The 23,348-nt window shown below is 31.6% G+C and overlaps 2 protein-coding genes and 1 pseudogene across 3 annotated transcripts; 1 reads left to right on the top strand and 2 right to left on the bottom strand.

Moving 5' to 3' along the window:
• The first annotated feature begins 236 nt into the window (after positions 1-236).
• On the top strand, positions 237-5,983 carry LOC125833199 (S-type anion channel SLAH2-like). 2 transcript variants are annotated; one of them, XM_049512343.1, is made up of 5 exons: positions 237-379; positions 3,206-3,400; positions 3,878-4,351; positions 4,454-5,224; positions 5,330-5,983. In XM_049512343.1, the coding sequence occupies exons 2-5, from the start codon at positions 3,221-3,223 to the stop codon at positions 5,756-5,758; spliced, it is 1,854 nt and encodes a 617-aa protein (XP_049368300.1). In that variant the 5' UTR covers positions 237-379; positions 3,206-3,220; the 3' UTR covers positions 5,759-5,983. The 2 variants fall into 2 exon arrangements, with proteins under 2 accessions (XP_049368300.1, XP_049368299.1); XM_049512342.1 differs by lacking the exon at positions 237-379 and adding an exon at positions 2,232-2,413.
• Positions 5,984-15,130: 9,147 nt separating this feature from the next.
• On the bottom strand, positions 15,131-16,584 carry LOC125833223 (probable membrane-associated kinase regulator 6). The gene is made up of 2 exons (XM_049512371.1): positions 15,908-16,584; positions 15,131-15,341 (listed from the first exon to the last, which is right to left on the bottom strand). Exon 1 carries the CDS (start codon positions 16,582-16,584, stop codon positions 15,910-15,912), a length of 675 nt encoding a protein of 224 aa, XP_049368328.1. The 3' UTR covers positions 15,131-15,341; positions 15,908-15,909.
• Positions 16,585-21,460: 4,876 nt separating this feature from the next.
• Positions 21,461-23,083, bottom strand: LOC125833149 (uncharacterized; annotated as a pseudogene).
• Between the last annotated feature and the right edge of the window lie 265 nt (positions 23,084-23,348).

Here is a 23,348-nt window from a genome sequence, read left to right as displayed (position 1 = left end):
GGTGTCCGATAATCAAATTGGAGCTCAATTAAATCCAAATTTGCATTAGAAAGTCCCACATTGAGGGTAAAGTCATCCCTAACAGAGACGACTCCATATTCAGAGAGAATCAAACTTGAGACCTTTAATTAAAAATGAAAGAGTGTTTACCACTCCTCCACAACCCTCGTGGAGAGGGACCATATTTTTATTTGGTGGGTGATCAACTTCAATACATATATTTTTAATAAATGAATAGTACTCTTCATTGCTGTACAGTGGGGACTCTCTATGTGTGTATATAATCTCTTTGTGTATAACATGTTTGACCCACCAATACGCTTGTTTGTCCATTCTTTAATTTCCGTGTATAAGTTTCTAAGATTCTCCTCAATTCACGGTAAGATATTCCTTTATGCTTAAATCTACTCGTGGGCTAGTCTATTTTTTCTGAGGTAATGAAATTTTTTTCTACAATTTAAATTTGATTTTTTTTTCTTACACTATAGTTTTCAATTAATACAGGTTGACAAATTTGTTACATTAATTGAGCATTGATATAGACCTATAATATTTTTCATGGAAGGGAAAATATCTTGTAATATTAATTTGTCACAGGTTGTTTTTGTTGTCACCTATTGCTTCCGTTGATCTTTATTATATTTATTATGTTAACTCTTTGATGATTATGTGACGTTAATAGTAAGCTAGTTTATTTGGAGAAGTATGGAATATATATTTCTTTTTGTTTTTTGTCAAGAACCTCCGATGTCTCATGTTCTAACAAGTACAAAAAATGATGTAATTACCAGACCTGTATGCTTAATTAGTTTACTTGCCAAAATAAAATAGTATTCAAAATAATAAAAGCTGCCGTAGTACAGAATTAATTTTTTGAGCTGTCTCTTTCTTCAGTTTTATTTTTCTCATTAATCGTTATCTTTTCGCCAAATTTTAGACTAGCTAAATTTTATCTAGTATTTTAGGGTTAGGTTGAAATGATTCACGTAGACAAGTCGCAATTGGAACTGATGGTTCGTGATTTATTTGTGTGTGTTTGATTTTAGCGCTCTCGAAATTAAAGTTCCAGCTACAATAGTATTCGTCAAATTCAATAATTTTAGCCATGACTTTTGATTTGTTTTGAACAATTCACAAGAAATATATAAATAATTTATTTAGAATTTAATATGTTCAGTAATATTTTTTAAAAAAAAGAAAAAACTTAAAATCCATAAATTGAAAGTTTTAAATCCACCTCTGAATCATAGTTGTTGTTTCTTTGTCTCTATCTTGTAGTAATCTTTCAAAAGGTGGCAAAATTGTTCCTTAATTTAATAGTAGTACCAATTTGTTAGAAATGTTGAAAATGCCTATACATTTTTGTCCAACTCCATGCCTTACTAATTATATACGTTGCTCCGCTTATTCATTAGTTGGCAAATATTTTGAAGTCAAACCTATTCTCCAGTCAATGGAGGACAAATATTCAAGTTGTACTTGTTATATTCACCTACTATTATATTTAAATAATCTAATTTATATACATCGATAAAATAAAGATTTTTTAGGAAAATAATAGTAGTAGTTGAATTAGTTGACTATCTGAATTTTTACTTTGTTGGTGAGCGTATGATTCTCCTTAAAATCCTTTACCCCCAATTTAAAAAAACGAAGAAAAAAATCTTTTTAGTATAATTTTATTGTATTTATCAGATTACCATATACCAGACTGCTATAAGAAATTACTCCCTTCCAATTTATATGGCACTATTTTTTTTCTTAATCCGTCTTAAATCGAATGATATCTTTCTGTATTGAACAACAATTTAATTCCAAATTTTCTATATTATCTTTAAGGTTCTATGACATGTTTCAGAACACAAACCTCAAAAATGTTTTTTTTTTCTTAAACTTCAGTTAAATATCTTCACATAAATTGAAACAGAAACGGTACACAAAACTTAAAAAATAATTTTTTAAACTTTCTTGTCGCATATGGGGTTTTATTTATGTTTTGTTGAACGGATTGTTATTATTTTTTTTTAAAATAACATGGCAGCTGTAAATTGTAATAACGCATGATGTGACTGATGTCTGCTTCCAAGAACATTGCATGACTAATTTAATTCTATTTCTACTATACTTTCTTTGGCTGGCAGAGTCGTAGTTTTTTTCTCAATAAATTTTGGTCCTTCCAAAGTTCTCCATTCTACTCTATTCCTACATATATATTGCCTGTTTCATCTCTCTCAAAACAAAAACAAAAAAATCAGATTTTTTGAGTGCCACAATTTAGATCTTCAATCAATATAATTATATAAATACTGTAGCTGGCCTCTTCAAAATTGCTTTGCAATTGACATAAAAATCTCATACTCTTATTGGACTTTATTGCATTGTCTGCATTTAAGCAACATAACATTTTAGAAAGGTAAAGTAGTGATTTTTTTGGTCTATTTTATTTTTTTCATTATGTCTGCAAAGAAAGATGTTCAAAATCTAGAGAGGTCACCTGCTATCCAGAGACTTTTGGTTATCAATCTTAGCTTTTCAATTAGTATTTTTTTCTTTAATGGCATACTTATTTTGAAAATGTTACTTTTCAATTTGTATGTCTGGTTTTGACTTTAAACATCTCGTATTGGAAAGTTGGTTTTAAAGAGTGGTAAAAAGGGAAAAAAGTATTTTTTTCTTAAACAGACTAAAAAAATAATCGGACAAATAAATTGAAACGAACAAGCATATAATGATACTCCTTTTGGTTTGTGCTGTTGAGAATTTGTCTACGTTTGTCTAAAATATGCGTGCTGAAGTTTCTTTCTTCATATGGTTAAGCATAAATTTTTTTTATTTAAGTTAGATACACGATAGTGTAATGAACTTGTAATTACCCTTTAAGTGAGCTGATGGTGTGACGTAAGTTTAAATATGGAAAAACTCAAAGTATCGATCACACTATTAGAAATAAACACTTTTTTCATCGTGAATTAATAAAAAATTTGTGTTATAAAATATGATTTTACCATCGCCATCCACCAAACCAGCTCATCGATAAAAAACATGATAAGAAATAGATTTTCATTGAAATACTGAGAAGCTTCCTGATATATTTTTTTTCCTTGTGAAAACACTCTCATTTTTTCTTTTCTATATATTTGTGAGAATAACCACCGAACATTTTTCTTCTTAGTAGTGCGAATAATTAATAATATTGTTCTTACAGGAGTATTAAATAAGGATGGGAACAAGTGATCAACAAATTCATCCTGCAAACGAAGCTTCTCCAGAAGGACTTCCACCACTTATCAGATTCATCAGTTCTGAAATGGACCATGATTTTGATGCCATAGTGAATGACCATATTAATAATCAGTCTGCGCTTGCACCAGATTCTAACTTTTCAAACTCAGCAATTATGGTAAATCTTTTTTCTTTAAAATCTTGATTAATAGTACTAGTACTTACTATCAGCCAGCTGCTTAATTAGTGGTTATTATTCAGTTGTATTTATTTTATTGACTCTGCATCTTTTGCTGATAAAGGATATGTGGTACTATTAGCTAGCTTGATGTATAATATGTATTAATTTTTCTTGAGGGACGTATAATTTTGATGTTATCGTTGACATAGATGATCATATATTTGTATTTATCGAAAGAAATTAGATCAATTTCTGGAACATAACAAGGATAATATATACGTACTTAAATTTAAATGCTTGATCTTTGAAATTCTCTGATTCTATTATAGTTGCAACAACTATGAAAATCCTCTGTTTATTGTTGATCATGTAACAAAGTAGGAGGTATATTTGACCTTATTTCCACCTTGATATGTAACATACTGAGTGACACTTCATTAGCCTAAATGTATACTTTCTATGATCTTTCTATAGATATCTGAAGCTGCTGCTGCTGCTGCTGCTGAGCGAGAGAGCGAAAGAGTTCATGCAGTTTCCATTAGCATGCCACCCACTCCGAAAAAAGTTGGTTTCGCTGAGAACCACGAGACTATAGATGCTCCTGATTCTGCTACTGCTACATCAAAAGATAGGAAAACAAAGTTTTATTCTCAGCCTATGCCAAGAGCTAATACTACTACTGCATCTTCAGCTGGAGCTCATGCAAGCTGCGAACTTCCTAGGCATCCTAGGATTAGCAAGTCGAAGGATAAAAGATTTGACAGCTTCAAAACATGGTCTGGTGGGCTTGAGAGACAATTATCAAATTTGCGCGGAATTAGGAACCAGGAAACAGAACAAGAGTCTGTAGCTCAACCCTGTGCTGAACCGGAGCCTAATACTCCGGTTAATATTCCTGTGGATCGATTTTTTGATGCCTTGGAGGGACCAGAACTTGATAAGCTAAGGGTATGCTTTTATCGATTAATTTTGGTTAACTGTTTTAGGTAATAGATTGTCTTTTTAACTATTTGTGTGAATTAATGGGTGTTTTATATCTTTCCTATACAGGCTTCTGAGGAAAGTATCCTTCCAGAGGACAAGACATGGCCATTTCTACTCCGTTATCCTATTTCATCGTTTGGTATCATTCTTGGCGTTAGCAGCCAAGCTATAATGTGGAAAGCCTTGGCCACTTCTGCCTCCACCAAATTCCTTCACATAAGCATGGATGTAAACCTTGTGCTTTGGTGGATCTCTGTTGTCCTGATGGTGATTGTTACTTTTGCTTATGCGCTGAAAATCATTTTCTACTTTGAAGCAGTTCGTAGGGAGTACTACCACCCGATACGTGTTAACTTCTTCTTTGCTCCATGGATAGCACTTCTATTCTTAGCACTTGGACTTCCACCTTCAGTCTATCAAAACCTTCCTCATGCTTTATGGTATGTCCTTATGACTCCATTCTTATGTTTGGAGCTCAAGATTTACGGACAATGGATGTCTGGTGGTCAACGAAGGCTCTCAAAGGTAGCCAATCCATCGAATCATCTCTCAGTTGTGGGAAATTTTGTTGGTTCCTTGCTTGGTGCATCCATGGGATTAAAAGAAGGGCCAATTTTCTTCTTTGCTGTTGGATTGGCTCATTACACCGTTCTGTTTGTAACTCTCTACCAAAGACTTCCAACAAATGAGACACTTCCAAAGGAGCTACATCCTGTGTTCTTTCTATTTGTTGCTGCCCCTAGTGTTGCTTCTATGGCATGGGCAAATATCCAAGGGTCCTTTGATTTTGGTGCACGGATCGCCTACTTCATTGCCTTGTTCCTTTACTTCTCACTGGTAAATATTACTCTCTTTACAAAAATATTTGGAGCCTCTTCTTGTGTTATGTCATGACAGCAAGCTGATCCATTTCCTTTTGTGTTTTTCTTAATTCATTTACAGGCTGTTCGAATTAATTTCTTCCGAGGCTTCAGGTTCTCATTGGCTTGGTGGGCTTACACTTTTCCAATGACCGGAGCTGCTATTGCCACGATCAAATACTCAATCATGGTTAACACGGTTGTGACAAAGTGCCTGGTTGTCATACTTTGTACCCTTTCTACATTCACAGTGACGGGACTGCTTGTGACAACTATCATTCATGCCTTTGTTCAAAGAGACCTCTTTCCAAATGACATTTCTATTGCAATTAGTGAAAGAAAGCCTAAAACACATAGACGATGGTATCATCATAGACGAGCTGGCAGCACAGATATTGATCAATTCCTTAAGTATGCTGATTCTGCTGAAGCCAAAGATATCGAAGCAGCTCTATCTGGCAGCGTAGAGTTAATAAGGACCTCTGCTCCAAAAGAAGTTAGTCAAGATTGAATCGTTCTGTTTGAGGATCCTGCATTAAAATAGCTTGCATCGCTTGTAAAGCCTTAAGCTTTTAATCAAGTGAGGAACACCAAGAGTTTGGTGATCCTGTGAACTTGATATAGGAGAAGGCACATAAAAGGTCTTGTAAAAAGAAGGATGCAAGAGGAGGACGAGTGTCGTTCCAAGTTTAAAGTTTTCCTTTTTGTATAAAATGTTTGAGATGAGTATCTATAAGGAGGACGAGTGCCGTTCCAAGTTTAAAGTTTTCCTTTTTGTATAAAGTGTTTGAGATGAGTATCTATAATAAAAGGGTCCTTGGTATCTTTTTTCACCTCTGATGATTGCTGTCTTTGTTATGGTTTGCTGTCTTTTTGTTGTGTTTTATACAGAAGGACTGAGACTTTTAAGCATTTCACCTAGGAGAATATATAAAGTATCTTGGTATTCAACTTAGGGAATCAGATTATCTAACATACTTAACTGATGATCATAAAGTAACAAGTCTCAAGTATTTGAAGCCAAAGATCAGAGAAGATGTTTACCATCTATATCGTTTAAATATCTTACAAAATCGAAGTGATTACTAGCCGAAAAGGAAGAGAAAGGTCTTCAGAGAAAAAGGCCATCCTCATCAGTCATCGCGGCAAAGCTTTTTCAGATGCTTGAACAATTGTCTTCTGCTCCATGATACTTTATCTGTAGAGCCAATAATTTTATATATGAGAAACTACTGAACTCACTCAACTATTGACATAACTATCCAATTTTCTATTGAGGTCTATTCTACCATGGTAGTTGTAGTATTGCTCTGGTCCTTTGATTTTTGTTAAGTATTATTTATTGTCTTGTTCTTTGACTATCATATTATGTTGTTGTAGTTACCATTTGTTACTATCTGCTATTTCTTATACTTATGTTACTTCTACATACACTCTACCCTCCTCAGACCCCACTTAGTGGGGGATTATACATGGTATTTTGTTGTTGTTGTCAATTCTTAAAAACATACTCGATCAAATTTAGATTGATGATCAAAGGTATAGGTAAAAGGAGGGGTTCCATGACAAGCATGTATCTTCTTTACCACCTTTTAAAAGGGAAACAGGGTTAATATGCCTTCTGAGAAGCAAGTGTCCACAATGAATGTTTGGTCACATGAATTCATTTCAAATTTTTGTTTGTCCTATGTATACCTTCAAACAATGTCATTATATGAATCACTCGACAAGATTTTCGCTCCTCCTAAGTGTTGTCTCTTTTATTATATATATATATGTGTGTGTGTGTGTGTGTGTGTGTGTGTGTCTAAGCATAAAATTGCAAAAGCTTTTAAGCTCTAATGTTAAGAATCTATATAATAGACGATTCCAATTACATGAGGATTGAAAATGTTTTTTGCCTTTTCAAATAATAGCAACTTGATAACTTCTAAAACTTGGAAATTGATCTACTTTCATTTGTAACCAATAGGTTGAAGATGTCACTGTTGACATAGAAACATGTTGCTAATAGTACATGTAGTGTCGTGTGACAAGTAAATCAGCACAATGGTGACTCAACTTACTTGGTGCTGCTGATAATAGTAGCTACAGCAATCAAAGTATCAATCACAAAATTGACTAGTATGGGTAGCTACACATACATGATGAGTTCTGGTCCCCCCTCCCCATCACCATTGATACTAGACATGGGCAAAAAACTATATTATTTATAGATGCCATTATTTGGTCGCACTTCTTTTGGGCTCTAACGAAATTCGAATCATGCCACATTGGGATTCAAAATTGCAACCGAAAATAAATTGAGTTATTTTTGGCACTATACTATAACTTTCGTTATGTTAGGGGAATATACTGATTGATTATACATACACACAAAAAAGTATATTAATTAACTTTATTATATTTGCACGAATGATTAAAAAAATAAATTCAATTGAACCTCTTCAATACAGGTAGCTCCAACCCCGCAAAGGGGGTATATTACTAAGGAAGAAGACAAGTTCAAGAAGAAAGAAAAAACAGACTACCTTTTGTCTATGTATCCTTTTTCCTCCATTGAACATGTTAATAGTACCTAATTTGCTCTCGGAAAAGTTCTCCCCATTCACTTTTACTTGTCCTGTATTTTATTACCGTATCCATATTAAATGATATATTTTTTCTTTATATACTAAAAGTAAAAATATACTAGTAATAAAGTTGACAAGTAAAAGTGAATGAAATGTCGAAACATATCAAGAGAGTTAGGGGAGAGCCAAATTATGGGCCCAACCGTGAGCGAGGCCCATGATTCCTTTATTTTGGGTAAAGAAACGGATTAGTTCCGTCCGCTATGGGCTTGAAGCATGAAGATGGTTTTTGAATTATTTGATGCTTGACTTAGACATTGATTGATGATGATGGTATTTGGATCTTCATGTTAGACAAGCAAATTGGTCGGCTTGAAGCATTTAATGAGATATTGTCATATTCCCTTCGTTCCTATTTATATGTCGTCAAGTGCGGAGCTATAGCCACTCAAGGGTGTCCAACTGAACACCCTTCGATCATCAGAAAATTACGTTGTATATATAGTCAAATTCTACATTCAAAGGATATATATTTAAAGTTGGACACCCTTTACAAAAGCTATGTCTTTGACAAAGTGATAATGGATGTCCATTTGAATGGAGAAGTTTTTGGTTCGAACCCCAAATAGCACAATGTTTTGTTTTGTTTTACACCATTATTCTTGGACACATTAATAAAAATTTTGGCTCTATTTTATCCTTGAGAGTTTTTAGCCTTGAAAGTATGACATAGGAAAACTAAATAATTAATTCATGTTCATTGATCAATTTAATTAATAAAAATAAATTATAATTCATGATCAGTTATTGAAAACTTGACTTCAAGATAACACTAAATAAGGGTACAATGATAAATTTTCCTAATTTCTTAATAAACGTGAAATCTAAAATGGTGACACTGGACAACTAATGGTAAACTTGTTTTTTTATTCTAACATGTAAAATGTTCATGCATGATCAACACTCAACAACCCTTAGTTCTTAACAAAGAGTTATCCATTTTATTAGTTACAAAAGTGATTTACTTTAGCAAACTTAGAGATTAAAACTGCTCATGGGTATTATTTAAAAGATAAAAGTAGGCATACCCTCGACCGCAAGGACAATTTTTGGTAACTATACTCCATTAAAAGGTTAAATTTAAGAGTTATATCAACGAAATTGCAAATTATAAATCATAAATATAGGCTCATTATATATTCTTAATAATAGTAGTCTTTTAAATGATGTTTATATCTTATTAAATACAACGTTTATATTTTAATTAAAAGAAGGGCTTACCCAATATAGTATTGAGGTACCTTGATAGATAGTTAATCAACTCACCTGCATATATTTGTCTGTAGTTTGACACGTAAAGATACTTCTAAAAATATTGTCCTAGCACAAAAATCTCAAATAATTTAGTCAAGCATAAAATATTCTTCTGTCAAATAAACTTTAAAAAAAAAAATACTTTTCAAAATGAATTAGTTTTAACAAGTTTACCAAATTTCTATTCTTTAGAAAGTGAAAAGTTTATGTTGAATTTGAATCAACATCTCTCTTTATTTGAAAAAGGATCAACAATGTCTCTCATATATTAAAAGAATTATTTAAATTTCCTCTATTTTCACCTATTGATTCTAATTATTTTTAACGTTCGGATTAAAAATTCTTCTCTTTCTACCTCTTGGCCTCCAATAACCCTTTTTGTGAATTTTTGGGTTAAAATTATTCCCCATTTTACGAAATTATGAGATGAAGCATGTATATATGTTGGAACATGTGCGAGACTTTTATTAAATATGTGACATGCTTTATTGATCTACATGAATATTATACTCAACTTCATAAATAACTCGATCAATCTGAGTTTGTTCGTTTGGTAATTGTTAAGGCTGAATTTCTAAAATTCACCATATTTGTAAACGATAAAAAGATGTTGAGTATGTTTATACCAATTTTGAACCAAAGTTGCATTTTCAAAAAAAGAAGACATCTTCAAGTTTGTGTTTTTGGGAAATATATTTTGTAATAAAACTATCACTACAATAAAATAATTTTTAACGGCAATAAATATACACATTAATTAAGAGTGTTAAAGTCTTTACCAACATTAGTTAAGTGTCATTAGATCTAATGTCGCTAAAGACTTTAGAGACATATACAAAGAGTGCTAATTGCCGTCAAAAATACATCTTTAGCGACAATTAAGCTATTGCAGTTAATTAATTGCCACTAAAGATTATTTTTTGATGCAGTGTATGAAATATATAATTATATTGGATAAATATGAAGGAAAAGTAGTGGTGGAGTAGGGATTGATTTAGAATTATGTTGTCAAGAATTGAGGTTTCAGAAAAACATGGTGGAATGGGCAAAAAACCATAAACCATAACCAATGTCTAAAGTTGAACATACAAAGCCAAGGGGATAACGATTCTTATAATGCTATTGACTTTCACGTGGTGGGTCACTCTATCACATTCCATATAAAATTATAAAGTAAGGTTTCCTTGTTAAGTAAGTGGTTCAATTATGGACAATCAAACCTCTCTAATAATTATATTTTCGTGAAATCATTAGGTTATATTATATGTTTTATTATTTTTCTATAGCAGTTAAAAATTATCGAAATAAATGACGCTGTTATAAAAAAGTTTGATTGTTCTTATTTAAAATTTTGTACTAAAATAAAGTAGTAAGGAAAGGAAAGGAAAGGACTACCGAGTCTAAGAAAGAGAAATATTTTTAGGAAAATTAGCACTTTTAGTTACTTAGATATCCATAAATTCTATTTTCCGTCCTTATATTTTTTAATTAAGCACATATCAATTTTAATTAATTGAAATTTGATTTGTACATTTTTAATCTCTCGGATCATAAATCTTCACAAAATTAACAAATTATTAAATGCTAAATTATTCAATTATCGATGTGTTATGTTAATTTTTATTGTTACGAAAAAACATATTTTAGTTAATTGAGATTAGAAGTGCTTAGGAAATATTAAATGGACCAAAATCAGAATTTATCTATAACTGAAGAATAAAAGTGCAATTATTCCTTAAATCTAAATTTCCCGAATTAGAGCTACTTCTTTTTTTTTTTTTAGGTAATTGGTGTAGTCCTTAGCATAAAATGTAATTTTTTTTATAAAAAAAATAAAATTCTAGGCAATTAACACTTTGTTTGGATGATTGTTACGTGTTATTTCATAATGTATCGTATTGTATTGTTTTAATGAATACAGTGTTTGAATAAGTTATATCGTTCTTACATAATGTCACACATCCATGTTTTGAATAAACCTACAAGCAAAGTAGGGTACGGGGTAGAGATACTATGAAAAAGTAGGGTAAAAGATGAAATAGAATTATTAAATAATAAATAAAGATAAAATGAGAAGAAAATATTAAGGTAACGATGCGATCACACCAAACTGGTCTTCATGGGTCTTTTCAACGTTACCTAACGATGAATTTAAACGATACGATATAATAAAACTTAAGTACTAATCAGTATTTAAACTAACAATACAATACAATGAATAACAATCATCCAAAGAAGAAGTAAACCGTACACACAGAAAACCTTTTTTTTGTTGGAATATTTAAATTAATTGTTATAGGCTATTAATCGAAGCAACATAAAATGGTCATGTCAATACGAAGGGGCCAAGAAAAAGTTTGAATTATTATATTCTTAGAGCCCCATCAAAACTTTGTAGTTTAGAGGAAAAATGCATAAGTACCCTCAAATCTATGCTCGAAATTTCATAGACACACTTATACTATACTAAGGTCATATTATTCCTTTGAATTTGTTTTATAAATAATTTTCTACTCCTTTTTGGCCTACGTGGCACTATCAACCAGATAGCTTGAAAAAATTGTCAACACGCGTTGGGCCCACAAGATAGTACCACGTAGGCCGAAAAGGGGTAGAAAATTATTTATAAAATAAGTTCGGGGATAATAGAACCTTAGTATAGTATAAGTGTGTCTCTGAGATTTCGGGCATAAATTGAGGATACTTATGCATTATCCCTAGTTTAGATCTTATTTAATATAAAAATAATACTAGTAATGATTGCCAATAAATCACAGATGGAATAAAAGACAATATAATGACTAGTAAACTAAGCTTTTTATTTTGTGAAAAAAATGAAAAAATTAAAATAGACCATATAAGATGGAAAAAAAAGATTATAGTATAGTCTCACGTTGCCTTCAGCCTTACAAGGGATTTCAGAAAAAGTATGGTCTCAACATACTTTAATTTGTGGATTAATTATTAGGGTAATTATATCTTCGTACGCTTGAAATAATTATAGAAGTATTATTATTAGTTCCTTATATCTCAATTCATACATTATTTGCACTTTAAGATGTACTAAAATACACATTAATTAATCAGTAGTATTATTACCATTTCCATATGATTCAAGAATTTAAAATCATTTACTATTCAATATTCATGCTGTGTATCTTACCTGATTATCAAAAGAAGGATATTTTAAGAGAAAAAATATGTCATGTTAATTAATTCATTTATTTTAGGTCCTATATGATTTTTATGAGTCTTTTGATATTATTAGATGATTATTATATTATTATATATGCCAACAGGATATACAGTAAACTTCATAGCATTTTTTATTTTTATTTTGTATAATATTGTCCTGTAATTAATTCAAATAAAACATGATTAGTGTAGAACTCCTTTTTCATTTTTGTTGCTTGATTCTCTTTAAAAAGAATGAGATCTTATTGCTTCAAATTGAATATTTATTTATTCATTCTTTATCATTTATATTTCAACCAAAATATATTATAATTTATGGTATATATTCCAACATTTTACTTTTTTTTTAAAAACAATAATATATTTCCTTACTAATTTGACAACTCTTTAATACATTATGCATTTTTTTTCTAAATTTAAAATCATAAAGAATTAAAATCCTTTGTTATTTTCTCTCTCTCTAAATTTTCATATTCAATTAAGCTAAGACAGGTAAATTGAAGAAGTATATAATTTTGGTGACAAAATGATATTATTTGTAGTACGTACATTAAGCAGGTTCATCAAAGGCCCCTATCAAATAATCATAATTCCTAACCCTTCGAACTTTCGAGGGTACATGCACTTAGCTGACTGACGTGGAGGCTTTTAACCTCATTATTTATGTGGTATAAAATTTCTAATTTTCTCTAACTCATATATTTTCTCATGTTAATTAGTAGAAATTCGTTATCTTATTAGGATAAGTAATGCCTTAGCCTCCTCTCTTGTACTCTTCTTTTTGAGATTTTTTTTTATTGTATTAATTAAAAGAAACTAGCCCTGCCCATTCGCTATATATATATATACTTTTAAAATCCGAAAGACTGAAAATAAAAACTAAAAATATAATAATGAAATAATCAATTAAGATATCTCTAGGCTCCAAATATTCTCACTTTGTTCTTCTTCTTTTCAATCTTCCCTATTCGTATTTCATTGAATAGTGTTTACATTCAAGTTGCTGTAAATTCTTTGCTAAAACAAATGGTAGTGAAATGTTGGTAATTAAAGGTACAACTTATTCGAGACTTATTATTTCATTAAAATTATGATTAAAAAAATTGATTTGTTCATTTTTATTTGTCTATTTTGAACTTTGCAGCCTTGATCTTCATAAATACTTATTGATATAGTCATTTTACCAAAAAATTATATTAATCGATGTTTGGTTAATGTTGGAAAATGAATATGGGAAATACGTAATTAACATTAAAAATAAAACATGTTTTTTTCTTAATAAGCTAAAAGTGACAAGTAAATATAAGAACGTATTATGGAAAAATAAAATGAATTGATAGACTAATATTGTCTAAATTATAAGCTTTCAAAGTAAAGAGTTTAAAATAGACAAGCAATTAAAAGTGACCAATTTTTTTTTCTTAAATAGGTACATCACTTTCGAGTGGGGCAAATTTATATTTGTCGACCATTTAAGCAGCCATTAATGATAGATATGTTGAGAATATAATTAAATAATAATAATAATATTCTCTTTGATAACTTAAACTTTTAGATAAATAGCAAATTATTAATTTAAGTTAAATGTTATAGCCATAGTTTTTTTTATTTGTAATTTGCAGTAAACATTCCATGTATTTTGCCATTCCATTTGTATAAATACCGAAATATATAAATAGACTCATTTGGTATACATATGTGTTGAATAAAATTAATTGCAGGACCCATTTGTAAACCAAAATATACAAATAGTATCATTCGGCATATATATCTGTTGTATAAAAATTAATTGTAGGACCCATTTGTATACCGAAATATACAAATAGACCCATTCGGTATACATATGTGTTGTATAAAAATTAATTGTAGAACCCATTTGTATACCGAAATATACAAATAGACCCAAATACAGATTTTTATGTATATATATACCGAAATATACAGATTAATAGCCATAGCAAACATAAAGTTTGTTATGGAACGCAATTATACAAACTATAAGTATAACATACAAATACGATTTTTATGTTTGGTAAACCTAAATTTACTCTAAATTATAACACATTTCAATATGGTATCAGACCTGACAAATTAAATATCACCGTCATTTCACAAAATGTCCATACACTTAACAAATTTATGTTTGTCGACCATTTAGACGCCATTAATGGCAGATACAAGGCATGCAGAAAACGATATGAATTCTCTTTCGAATATATTATAAAACTATTACTTCTAGTAGTACTAAACTGTTTCAATCCCATGAACGATAAATCCAAATTTAATTACTAGTACTTTCTTCATAGGAATATAGTTATTATCATTATAACATATTTTAGTATGCTTGTTATAATAATTAGCTAGATCAAAAGGGTAAATGCAATAGGGGAAGTACGTAAGTGATGACATACAATATATTAATTCTGAATTATTATTATTATTCCCACAAAAACTTTATACAAATCACAAAAGAAAGACAATTTCCTAGTTGAAATTGTGCAGAAAAAAAAAGGACAAAATAAAATAAAATAAAATAATATGAGTCATGATGAAGATATATCGTATCTTCAAAAATCCCAAAGAATATTTTTCTCATGGCTGACACAGTCCCTTCCTTACAAGCTTTTTCCACTTCCTTCAAGAAGACAAAAAAATCACAATCCCATTCTTGAAGAAAAGAGAAGGAGCTATACAAAGTGACAATTAATGTATTCACGGTCGTTTGGTTGGGAACAAGTTATCCCAGGATAGGTTATCCTGGGATAAACTATTTTGGGATAACTTATCCCATCATATATACCAGATAGCTTATTCCATCACTATGATATAAATGGTGGGATAAATTGTCCCAAATATGGTAACCAAACAAGATACAAAAACTTTATCCCATCACTATTTTCGTATCTCATCACTAATTATTTCTATCCCTCACACCAAACGACCCCTCAGTCACATGTGAACTTCTTTAGACCTCTCATCCCATATTACTTGCTTCTCATTTTCTCTATTTACCTGAAATTTAACAAATTAACCAAAAAAAACAATATTATAATCTGAGTGACAATCAAAAAATTTACAACATGCATAGATGGATCTAGAGAAACCGATAAGAAATATGAACCTTGACCCTAATTCAATTCAAAAGTTAACTTATTCAAAAAAGATGAAATTCTAATGTGGGACAATCTCAACATATCTCACACGTCCAAACCTGACAACTGTAGCATGGACAACATAATATGAGGGTCCATTATTGAATAAACCAAAAACTCAAAATGAGTCTTAATTCTAACCATGATAGTAAATGGATCTTCGGTGTAAATTAAAAAAAATAGTTCTGAGGTGAGTATATATCGTCTAAGATCATAAAAGAAACAAAAAAAACTAATCTCACGATCCATGTGGAATAAACTCAACAATAAGTTCTGAGTTTAGCTACAGTTTTTTAACTCGAACTACGTATATACACACGTATGTGAAATATTCAACTTATTTCAAACTCTGCAACTCTAGATCCTGAATTTGTCCGTTTGAAAAAAAGTAGAAGAGAGAGAAAGTGAAAAGAAGTAGTAACATACTATTAATGGTTTCTTTTGCAATGTAGAACAGCTTCATAAATAGAGCTTTCAGAATCACAAGATCTGCGCCAATTATCAACAGAATAAGCTACACTTGTCCTTGGAGATGTTGCTGCTGAACAATATTCCCACTTCTTCATCACTTCCTTTCCACTACTTGATCTGCACCTACCAATTCTACTACACCTTCTTATTTTCTGGCAAAATGGCCTAAGAAAATCAAAATACTTCAATAAAATCCTCCTCGACAAACTCCGGCATCTCCTCAATGATACACACCGATTCACCCTCCTACAAGAGGACGAACACGATTCATCCTGCTGCTGCGCAGCAGAAGATGCCGGAGAATTCGCGATGGAGTGGGATTCAATTACATCGTAATCCGACTCCATCTTCATCGGCTTCTTGATGAACAGAGGCACCAAGAAGCCGTTTGAAATGAGTTCATCAGCATGAACAAGAGTTAAAGAAGAATCCGATGTAGGAAAATCAAAGTTCAAATCCTGTGGATTCACATTAAAAAACCTCTTTGAAGGAGGTAGTGCAGGATCCATCTCAATAAAAGCAGTTTCATAATCATCTCCAGAATCATCCATAGAAGCTCTGAAAGAATCCCCCAAATCTACTAACCAACTATACGAAAAACTCTCAATCGAGAGAGACTGCGAAGTTTCCATATCTCCTCGATAATCAAATTTACTACGGAAGCTAAAAAAATCACAAAGAAATTAAAGAGAAAAGATTTTATGAATGAAGAACTCTAGCTTCATTCATATAAGGAATAAATACTATATATGTATATATATATAATAAAATAAATAAACCAGTATTGATTGAAGGATGTACTATCCTTTTTCTAACAATAACATATGGGGTGGTCTACTACAGACAAATTCAATTAATAACTGAAAACGAAATGAAGAAAGAGTGAAAAAAAATTGAAAGACAAACCCCATATATATACACTCACGGATGTTGTTGCTACATTACCTTAATTTTAGTACTATTATAAAATTTTAATTTATGCATACAATTTGATGACTAAACGTTTTATTCTTGAAGAATTAATTCTAATGTCATCTAGATCATCCATAAAGCAAAGCAAAAAATTATTTTCTATTATTACTTTGTACTATATAGTACTAGTTTATACTTTATGTCACATTTGGATTTTTGATATATTAATCTGCTAAAATAATATTCTCATTATACTATCAATCACAACCATGCATTACATTGTCTACAGAACCAAGTACAAACAGCTTTTCAGCATCAAATTGAGAACTTTGTTGAACTTGAGGGAAGTTCTCATATACAGAAAGGTGGATCCAAAATTTGAAATTTATGAATTTCTATGACAGCCTCGAATTGATACATAATAAAAACTGAATTCAAAATCAAATATTTAGTAGATGTTTTAATATATATATATATATATATATACAAGGTCTAGACAAAAGGTACTGATTCTCGTAAAGCTACATGTTTTTCATTTAGTGGATCCGCCTCTGCTCATATAGAACTTAAAACTTACTGAATATTTCCTCTGTTTCCAATTCTGTTGTCAAAATCATTAGTGCTTGTTGTGGTAAACACTAATATTCTTTTCTTTTTTTTTTTGGAAGTCATAGGCTCATAGCTAGAGTCTAGGTAAGTAACATGTTATGGTTAAGTTATAAAAGAATATGATATTTTAAGAAACAAAGATCTTTGGTTATTATTGATTTGTTACTTGCTAATATTCCCTTTTCCTTTTCATGACAGCAAATACAACAATCATTTCAATAGAAATATGAAAGCATATCTTGATTTTACATACTATAAGTCATATTAAGAATTTTTGTATCATTCGTTGGTGGGATGTATGTGCAAAATCCAAACAAAAGAAATATCAGACTAATTCTCTTGGTAAAGAAATCTCAGACTTTAACATCCACCAATAACCTGAGTGGTAGCAATATTTCAAGAAAAATTGAAAAAGCTGTAATAATAATTTATTTACAAAGAGCAGAGAGAAACAAAAATACCAGACCAGAGGTCCCCATTAGTGTTGGAGAAAGAGATAGACATTGAGGAAGCCATCAGGGAGCAAAACAAGTAATTTGAAAGTGACCTAAAACCAAATGGTCCCCTCACATGTCTCCTATAGAGTTAAAGCAAATAGAAAAGTATACAAATATTCTCAAACAATTAAGTTATAATAGAATTGTCTTTTAATGTGGACCATTGCAAAACACTTTATCACCACAAATAATAACCTCAAAAAAGAATTAAAGATTTAAGTACAATTGAGACTCTCATCAAAATCAAATACTTTTGTCATTTGATTTCCAATGAGCAGAGGACAATTGAAAAGTCTGAAAACAGTCATCTATAAACAGAATACAATGTATGTGGCCATTGGCCAAGTCTTTGAATCTAGTCGTTCGAATTGGATATGAAAATTTAGGTTTGAAATTACAATTCAAATAAGCTCGTATTGGATTGGATTTTTTAAGTTCGGTTTTGGATTAACTTGTTTAGATATTTTGAATTTTTAATTTTGACTTTTGAGCCTTTAAGACAGTCAAAAACAATTAACAACCTCAATTCACTTATTAATGATATGCACTTTAGAATGTATAACTTTATCATGGGTAACATGAGAAAGACGAAAAGCGTATATTATACTCCCTCTGTCCAGTATTGCCTTTGCACAGTTCTTAAGAAACTATAAATTGAAGGGTAATTTTACTATATCATCTTTTGAATATAATAAATTCAATATCTTGAAAAATGTTATAGGGACATAATGGTAAATTAGGAACTATGTGTAAATTTATCCATTTATTTCATTAAATGGACAAGTATTGTTGGACATCCAAAATAGTATAGTGGACAACTATTGTTGGATGGAGGGAGTATTTGATTTAGTAGAAGTTTCATATAGGGCTTAATATTGCATTAGTGAGTAGGGTTGCAAGGCACTTTCTCTTTCTCTGTCCCTAATTACTTATTCACTTTTGAATTAACACACTTATTAAGAAAATAATTATTGACATAGTGAGTTTACTATTTTACCCTTATTGATTATGAAGTAGATAAATTAAAAATTTAAGATTTTCAGGAAGTTCTACCTTTTTCAAAATTAATTAATTGAGAGTATAATAGATAAAAAAAAATTGTTCTTTCTTGATTTGTCAAAATTGACAAGTAAAAAAGTAAAATTGGACAAGTAATTAGGGACAGATGAAGTACTAATCTGCACCCGATGGAAACTGAACTTATTAGTAATGGACACATATGATATACGTAGAATTGAATATAATGTACAATTTTTTTTTAGATTTTCGTATGATGTCCGAAAATCCATAGCACCAAATTCAATATTCAATCCAAACCAAACATCCAAAACGTTGGGAATTCGGGTTGGCATCAGACAACAAAAACTAGCCAGTTACCTATCACGTCATGTTTCTCTTGATGTAGTGAATCCCCTGTTCAATGACTACATTATACATAGGATTCCCATAAACATAACTTGGAGAAATATTTTGTCCAATAATGTTAATGAAGCATGAAATGTTGATAAGAAAGTTACAAAACCAAATATTCATAAAGATAGGGTAGTACTCAACTTGTATAAAGCAGCATAATCAAATAAGAGATTCAAACAAGAAAGATGTTTTTTCATCAAATGTAGAAGTACAAAGTATGTGTAACATCACATACAGTAATAAGTTCCTGCAGAAACAACACCTATTAGTGCCAAGGGAATGCAATCGAACTCGACAACACTGAGCACCATACATGCTTATACCTTACAAATGGAGGCAACAAACTGAAACAATCACAACATAAAGGGAAATTATTACCACCAATTTCGGTTTTAAGGGACTATGTATGTGTGAGAGCAAGTTGACCATGTGAAACAATAGTCAACAAAGCCTACGTCAAAATAACACTTCATGAACCTATATATAATCAGATAGATTGATTGAGGAACAGCAAAACCTTCTGCAACGTGAGTCGATAACTCATCCTTGATGCATCAGTTCTAAGAATGGAATAATTTAAGACCCTGTGGACCGTAAGGATACTATTTGCAGAATCACTTTAGTTGCAGCACGGAGATTCTGAATTTCAATCATTAAACTTTTAATGTTCCATTAACATTTCCATATATAAAGCAACTAAACATGAAAGTGATTGTCCAACTACTTATGGGTTCCAACCATTTTTCCTGATTGAAAAGGGTGTGACATATTATTCAATAGCACATGGATAAATTTTAGATGTCGTCACAAAGAAACAATGATGTAGTTGAGCATTAGAAACACATTAGCCAATAATAACCATTATTGAATTCTCATTCTCATCTTTGCTCCATATCAACAGGTTCACTTACTTACTCTAATCTGAGATGAGCTAAAACAACACTTATTAATTGGAAAATAACCTTTATGCAGATTATCACTAAATCAGAATTTGTCCAATTCGCAAAGGCAGGGTATTTAGATGGCTAAAGCAAGAAATAATATGTTCCTAGATGCTTTAGTTCCTGCATACATTATCTTTTGCTTGGTCCAAGTTCTAACTTCTAAGACTAGACTAGCTTTGAATCCCATATATATTTGATGATAGGCGGAATTCGTTCCCTTGAGCATGTCCAGAGTCTTTTCCCTTGATCTTCATTATAAACTTACCGAGTATGCTACTAAGGTCTAAGGCCCTGTTAATTTTTTCATTCAATTAGCACTTGTTGTTTACATGTATAACCCATTGATGATTCTCAGTGAGATGATGAATCTGATCATAAAGCAAAGGCCTCACTCGCATGCCTTTATATATACCTCGGTAGTCCAACAAATGTTATAGGCCTAATCCTGCTAAGTTTTTTTTTGGTAGTATTTCAAGGATAACCCAAAAATGTACTAGTACTTCAATTATCACTCTGCAACATTTTCATTGCATAATTAACTTTTCTTCAGTTTCTTTACCATTCATACAACCCTCCAGGTGAAGAATTTGATAAAATTTCATCCTGATGAGGAGGTGCCTATCAAAGATCTCACTATAAGGAGTATACCAAAGTATAATACTATCAACTACTTGGATTTGATCTATGAAATTAGAGTATTCCATTTGTTCCAAATTATAGGTATTGATTTTGCTTAGACATGACATTTAAGAAAATAGTTTAGTTGATTTCTCAGATGGCCACTCAACTGATAGTGTTATTATCTCAGAAAATTACTTTTTTTGTTGAATAAAATTGGAATCAAGAATGAAATGTAACTTTTTAACACATTAACTATGACCATTTGAGAATTCAACTTGATAATAGTTGAAATAAAAGTGAAAGGGAAAGTTGACTTGTGTATCTTTTTTAATCTCCTGCAGAGTCCCAGATTCTTTACCATTATATGATCTTCTGAACAAGTTGAAGAAAAGATACAGACATATGGCTGTAGTGGTGAAGAGTAGTAGGAACACTAAGGAAGCGCCACATCTAAACATGATATAATTAAGTTTTAAGATAAATATCCTTCTGGCCAATTCAATTTAACAGTGCTATGCAGTTGAAAAGGGCAAAAGATAGTCTATGTACTCCTCGTTCGCTGTTTGCCTTCTCTTCTTCATCTTTTTTGGTAGTTTGGCATGGACTAGATCACCAAACTCACCAGAATTGTTTTCCAATGCAGGTTGGTCAATTGCAAGCTCAAAAACAGCTCTGGCTCTCTCCGTTTCATACAAGGACCTCTCTAACTCAGCGAATTTGCTCCAAACATAGCAGTTTTCAGGTGACCATTCTAAGTACTTTTCATAAAGCTTTCTGCAACGATCTATATTCCCCAAATGCAGCTCTATTTCAATGTACTTCTTAAATATCTTGTCTTTAGGAGCCCTACCAATAGCTTCTCCAAGTAAAAGCTGTGCCTCGTTGAGTCTTAACTGCCGAATCTCAAACTGGGCAGCCAACAACCAAATCTTTGCAAATGAGAACTTGTGATGCGGAATCAGCTTAAGACACTCCCTGTAAACATGTCTGGTCCTTTTCATGTCTTGTGCATCAAGCTCTTCATATAATGCATAACTAATCCATAAGTAAATGTATCGCTGCCAATACCGCTTCACTTCAGCAGGAGGAACATTAGCAATGGCTCTCTCATAAAACTCTCTAATCCTCTCTTTATTTCCAACGCTCTCTTCTAGACGAATATAATCAAACCAAGTATCATAGTTACGTGGATTCTTCTTTACTTGATCCTCATATTGAAACCTCCTTTTTCCAACTATAACATCCTTAATACCTTCCCTATCACCATACTGCTTTTCAAATGCCACAAACTTGCTGTACAAATCCTCAGCTCGCCCTTTCGGTATGTGATCAAGTGCAAAATTATATATGCACCTTGCTCTGTCCGTCTCCCTACACTTGTCCTCGAACTCTGCAAATGCCACAAACAACTGCTCAGCTTCCTCATCATCATCTGCCAACTTATCCACAGCTCTCTCATAACAATTCCTTGCCCTCCCAATCTCCCCATTCTTCATCTCAAATTTTGAACCTAATCCAAGCACTAACTTTGGGATGACACTGAACGAATCTCTGGAAAATTTCTCTTGCCCTCTTTGTTTCATTATACCTTAACTCAAACTTAAGGTAAGACAACCACCCTTGCTGGTCCGGCATCCACCCCATCCACCTCTCAAAATTACCTCTTGCACCAGCTACATTGCCGAGCATCTCTTCCATATGAATATACTTGTACCACAACTGATCAACCCTAGGCAAACGGATAACAGCTCGATCCCATAGATTACGAGCATGATTAATAAATTTATTTTTCATCTCCATATGGACATACTTCAACCAGATGATATGGTCACGGTTAAGTGCATCAATTCCAAGCGCACGTTCCCAGATAAAACGAGCACGCTTCAAGCCCTTTTGTGATTCTTCCCATTCAGCATATTTCACCTACACACTCTTGTTCCAGCCTACACGGCTAATTAAGGACTCAAATTCCTTTCTCTTGCGAAGGCGGTAATCAGATACTTGTGTTGGGTCACTGATTTTCCGTTTGGGCGGTCTGATTTCCGCTTCTTGACGTTCTCTAGCTTCCCGGTGATTTGGATTGGGGCTGGGGTTTTGTTCTTCACCCGTGTAGCTCTTGGAAACTTTGAAGCCATTGAATAGGATCTAAATGAATTAGTGAAAGAGGTTACTATAATTACATTGAAGAAATCTCTGAAGAAGCTACACATGAAAATACGTTGCAGGAGAACTCTATTTATAACACTTATTCCAATATAAACTAGGAAAACCATATCAAGTAAAAAATTCTAACTAAGTTAGGATTAATATTCTTTGGTTTATTTTCTACAACTTTCCTTAACCATTCTTTAAATCTATTTAAATTAAATATAAATTAAATAAATTACTATTAAGTTTTGT

The sequence above is a fragment of the Solanum verrucosum genome, unplaced genomic scaffold (assembly GCF_900185275.1).
Source record: "Solanum verrucosum unplaced genomic scaffold, falcon-dt-bn FXZP01000100.1, whole genome shotgun sequence".
Lineage (NCBI taxonomy): Eukaryota > Viridiplantae > Streptophyta > Magnoliopsida > Solanales > Solanaceae > Solanum > Solanum verrucosum.
This window is presented reverse-complemented; position numbering and strand designations above follow the sequence as displayed.

Bases quoted from the DNA above. Each gene is read 5' to 3' on its own strand.
- LOC125833199 (XM_049512343.1), top strand. From the start codon at position 3,221: ATGGGAACAAGTGATCAACAAATTCATCCTGCAAACGAAGCTTCTCCA. The intron at 4,352-4,453 runs GTATGCTTTTAT...TTTCCTATACAG, and splicing joins CAGAACTTGATAAGCTAAGG to GCTTCTGAGGAAAGTATCCT. The intron at 5,225-5,329 runs GTAAATATTACT...ATTCATTTACAG, and splicing joins TGTTCCTTTACTTCTCACTG to GCTGTTCGAATTAATTTCTT.
- LOC125833223 (XM_049512371.1), bottom strand. From the start codon at position 16,584: ATGGAAACTTCGCAGTCTCTCTCGATTGAGAGTTTTTCGTATAGTTGG.